At 41.1% G+C, this 3,305-nt stretch overlaps 1 protein-coding gene across 1 annotated transcript; it reads left to right on the top strand.

The window, feature by feature from the left end:
• The first annotated feature begins 1,022 nt into the window (after positions 1 to 1,022).
• Positions 1,023 to 2,762, top strand: tcf21 (transcription factor 21). The gene is made up of 2 exons (XM_047573135.1): positions 1,023 to 1,589; positions 2,268 to 2,762. The coding sequence occupies exons 1-2, from the start codon at positions 1,155 to 1,157 to the stop codon at positions 2,355 to 2,357; spliced, it is 525 nt and encodes a 174-aa protein (XP_047429091.1). The 5' UTR covers positions 1,023 to 1,154; the 3' UTR covers positions 2,358 to 2,762.
• The last annotated feature ends 543 nt before the right edge of the window (positions 2,763 to 3,305 follow it).

The raw sequence follows: 3,305 nt of genomic DNA, 5'->3' as shown, positions 1-3,305 counted from the left end.
GTGCATCGAGCATCGGTGTGGAATGATGTGGAAGGCCAAACAGGGGATTGTGGGTGCCGGGTATCCATTACATCAGAGGGGACCAAGGCGCCAGTTTGCCATTTGAGACGTGACACCCCCCTGTCCTTGCACTTTATTCTGTTAACTGGGGAGACGTGCTGAAAGTTGAGCGGGAAAGCTTAAAGATGCTTTCAAGGCCTCATTAAATACTACAATTAATTAAAGAATCAATTAGATCTATCTATAAATGACCGAATAGTAAAAATACCACGTTTAGTATTATTTTATACTTTAAGATGCAACACCAGCTCTTATAAATGATATATTCAAGGAAATATATTACGTTGTTTGTAAGCATTTTTGTGACACTTACAACTGAGATAATGCTGAAACATTTACCTGATTTTTGAACTCCATTGTTTTACTTAGAGCCTGCCTCATTCAGTGAGAATTCAGGGAGCCTTCTGGGTCACATGTCTCTGGGTGATAAAAAGCCATTTTCTAAAAAATCAGAACATTTCATTAGAGCCTGCCGTCACACCATAGACACTTATTACATTAACATGATTTGTTTTTCTATCAGGATGGAGAAATGTTAAAGTTGAAATACAGCCTTGAAACATATAGTATATACAGTTTTAATTAAGCCCGAGGTTTTTTTTTCTCCCTTTTCCTCCTTTTTTTTATTAATCTGGTTGTCAAAATAAAGTCCAGCCCTGACCCGTTAGAAAAAGTTCAAGAAGGCCCTTGTATAAAAAAGTCTATATATAAAAAAGTTAAAAAGGAAATTTTCAGTAGCCTAATTAATCTGTCTATTCTAGTTGCCTAAAGGGAATGGTGAGTGAGTTGAGATTAAATTGTGTTTAAAATAAACCGTTTGCTGAATTTTTCTCCTGGATTCCATCCAGGGTCCCTTAGGGTCCTGGAAACCTTAGGGAACCAGTGAGTTAGATCAGCACCAGTGTCTCCTCCCAGCATGAGGTAACGCCCTCTCTGGTCATGGAGATAAAAAGTGAGATTCTTTCTGCCCTGTTCACGCGCAGTTTGGTGTTCATGAAGATCGAGGCGTGTGTCTGCGCACCCTGCCCATTCCCGTCCAGCCTAAGCTTCTTGCTCCCATGTTTTGAGCGCGCTCCGGTCGAAGACGGTCCACCATGTCCACCGGGTCACTCAGCGATGTCGACGACGAGCTCCTGGATGGCATCCTGAAGTTTGGCTCCTCCGGGAAAGACTCCAACGAGAGCACGGAGGAGAGCTCCAACTGCGAGGGCACTTGCGCAAACGAGGAACTGAGAGATGCGCCTGGCAAAAAACGTAAGACGGCGTCCCGGAAAACGGCACCCAAGGGTGGGGCGCAACAGGAGGGCAAGCATGTGCAGAGGAACGCGGCCAACGCCCGGGAAAGAGCCAGGATGCGAGTCCTGTCCAAAGCGTTCTCCCGGCTGAAGACATCCTTGCCCTGGGTACCGCATGACACCAAGCTCTCCAAACTGGATACGCTGCGCCTGGCTTCCAGCTACATAGCGCACCTCCGGCAGATACTAGCCAACGACAAATACGAAAACGGATTTATCCATCCCGTTAACCTGGTGAGACTGGGGTGGAGGGGAAACCTGGACTAAAAATCGTGTTTTGTGTTAATGGCCAGATGTCTTTGAATCTCTGAATGGGAGTAATGCTTAAGTTTCTTAAGACCAGACCACAGATAGGCTTTAATACGTGTTAGAAAGTTATCAGTATTTTTTGTTTTGGCCTGCAAACGCCACACTAGGCCTCGTGTGCTCGAGCAACCAGGTGACGAATGAGTGTGATGGCCGTGTCAAACAGGTGCACAAAGGAGAGGCGTGTTGACGAGACAACTAGCGCGAATGGCATGACAGTTTAAAATTAGTGGTTGTTTTATTTACGCCATGCCACGATTTCGAAAATATGCAGCTATAGGCCATAAATTATTTTATGAAAACAAGTCCATCAGTGTTCCAGTTACTTAAATATCATGGAACATATAGGCCTGGCACTTTATTTATTTATTTTTCTTGTAGGAAACGAATAAATACACAAAAACATAAACATAGCCTATAAATGATGTGCTAATAAGATTATATTTGAACAAAATATTTTAATTCAGTGCTGTCTGGTTACGTATTTTTATCAGGTTATAAATCATTAATTCATTGCCTAATCACAACCTATTTGATCTGAATTTCTTCCTGACTGAAATAATTGCGTGATGAATGTGCCCTAATTGACTCCACTTTCCCCCGCAGACGTGGCCTTTCATGGTCGCAGGTAAACCGGAGAACGATCTGAAGGAGATCCTGAACACAACACGGTTGTGTGGAACGACGGCGTCTTGATGCAGCTGAAACGGACACTATTTTTTAAGAGCAACGACGATTTACCGAGAGAACCCCCCCCCCCAACAAACAATCGAACAAACATCTTGACTGAAATGCAAGTCTCATCTCCGCAGACTTTTGAGTGGGAATAACGGAGGGAGTGTGAACCTCCCTGCTTCGTTCCCGTAAAGAAAAACAAATCTATATATTTAAATGCATTCTGTCAGCTGTTGTCTTTGCTGGTTCAAAGATACTTTAAACTGCTTTGTTTTTTATTTTTTTTTTATAGTCTGCTGATGCATTTTTCTTATCTGTGCAGGCCCCTTTGGCAGCATGATGGATGGATATGCACATGAATTTTTTCCACTGTCTCAAATAGTTGTACAGATTACATGTATATAAAATATATTTGTATCACTTTTACACTATGTGTTCTGATATCTATTTTTCTTTTTTTCCTTTTTTTTTTTAATTCCCTGTGTGGGCCTGTGCTTTGACCCAGTAACCTCTCTTATCAATGCACTCCTTCAGAATAGCAGAACCTGAGCACCAACAAAGCGTCAGTACAGATAAGTCTCTCTCTGTTGTTTCTGAAAGATAACAGTGGACGTGGTTGCCTTTACATAAACAAACGTTGGCTAAAGAGATATTAGGAACCCGAAAATGAAGCCTTTGTATAGTTTAAACAAGTCAAATTAGGTTTATCTTGTCACTAATGCCAATGATAAACGTACCAATAAGTAGGTTAAATAAATTACCCAATTAAGGTGAGATTGTGGCGGTCGAATTAAAAATATATATTTAAAAATAATAATAATAATAATTATAATAATAATTGTAAGGCTCTATAATTGGACAGATTTTTGAACAACTTCCGGCAAACGTACCTTTATTTCGTGATTATTATTATTTTTTTTATTTATTATCATTTTTAATTGACGATCACGCGCGTCCAGCTGCTCTTTG

This window comes from Mugil cephalus, chromosome 21 (genome assembly GCF_022458985.1).
Source record: "Mugil cephalus isolate CIBA_MC_2020 chromosome 21, CIBA_Mcephalus_1.1, whole genome shotgun sequence".
In the NCBI taxonomy this organism is placed as follows: Eukaryota; Metazoa; Chordata; class Actinopteri; order Mugiliformes; family Mugilidae; genus Mugil; species Mugil cephalus.
The sequence above is the reverse complement of the archived record's forward strand: the minus strand, read 5'-3'. Positions and strand labels throughout refer to the sequence as shown.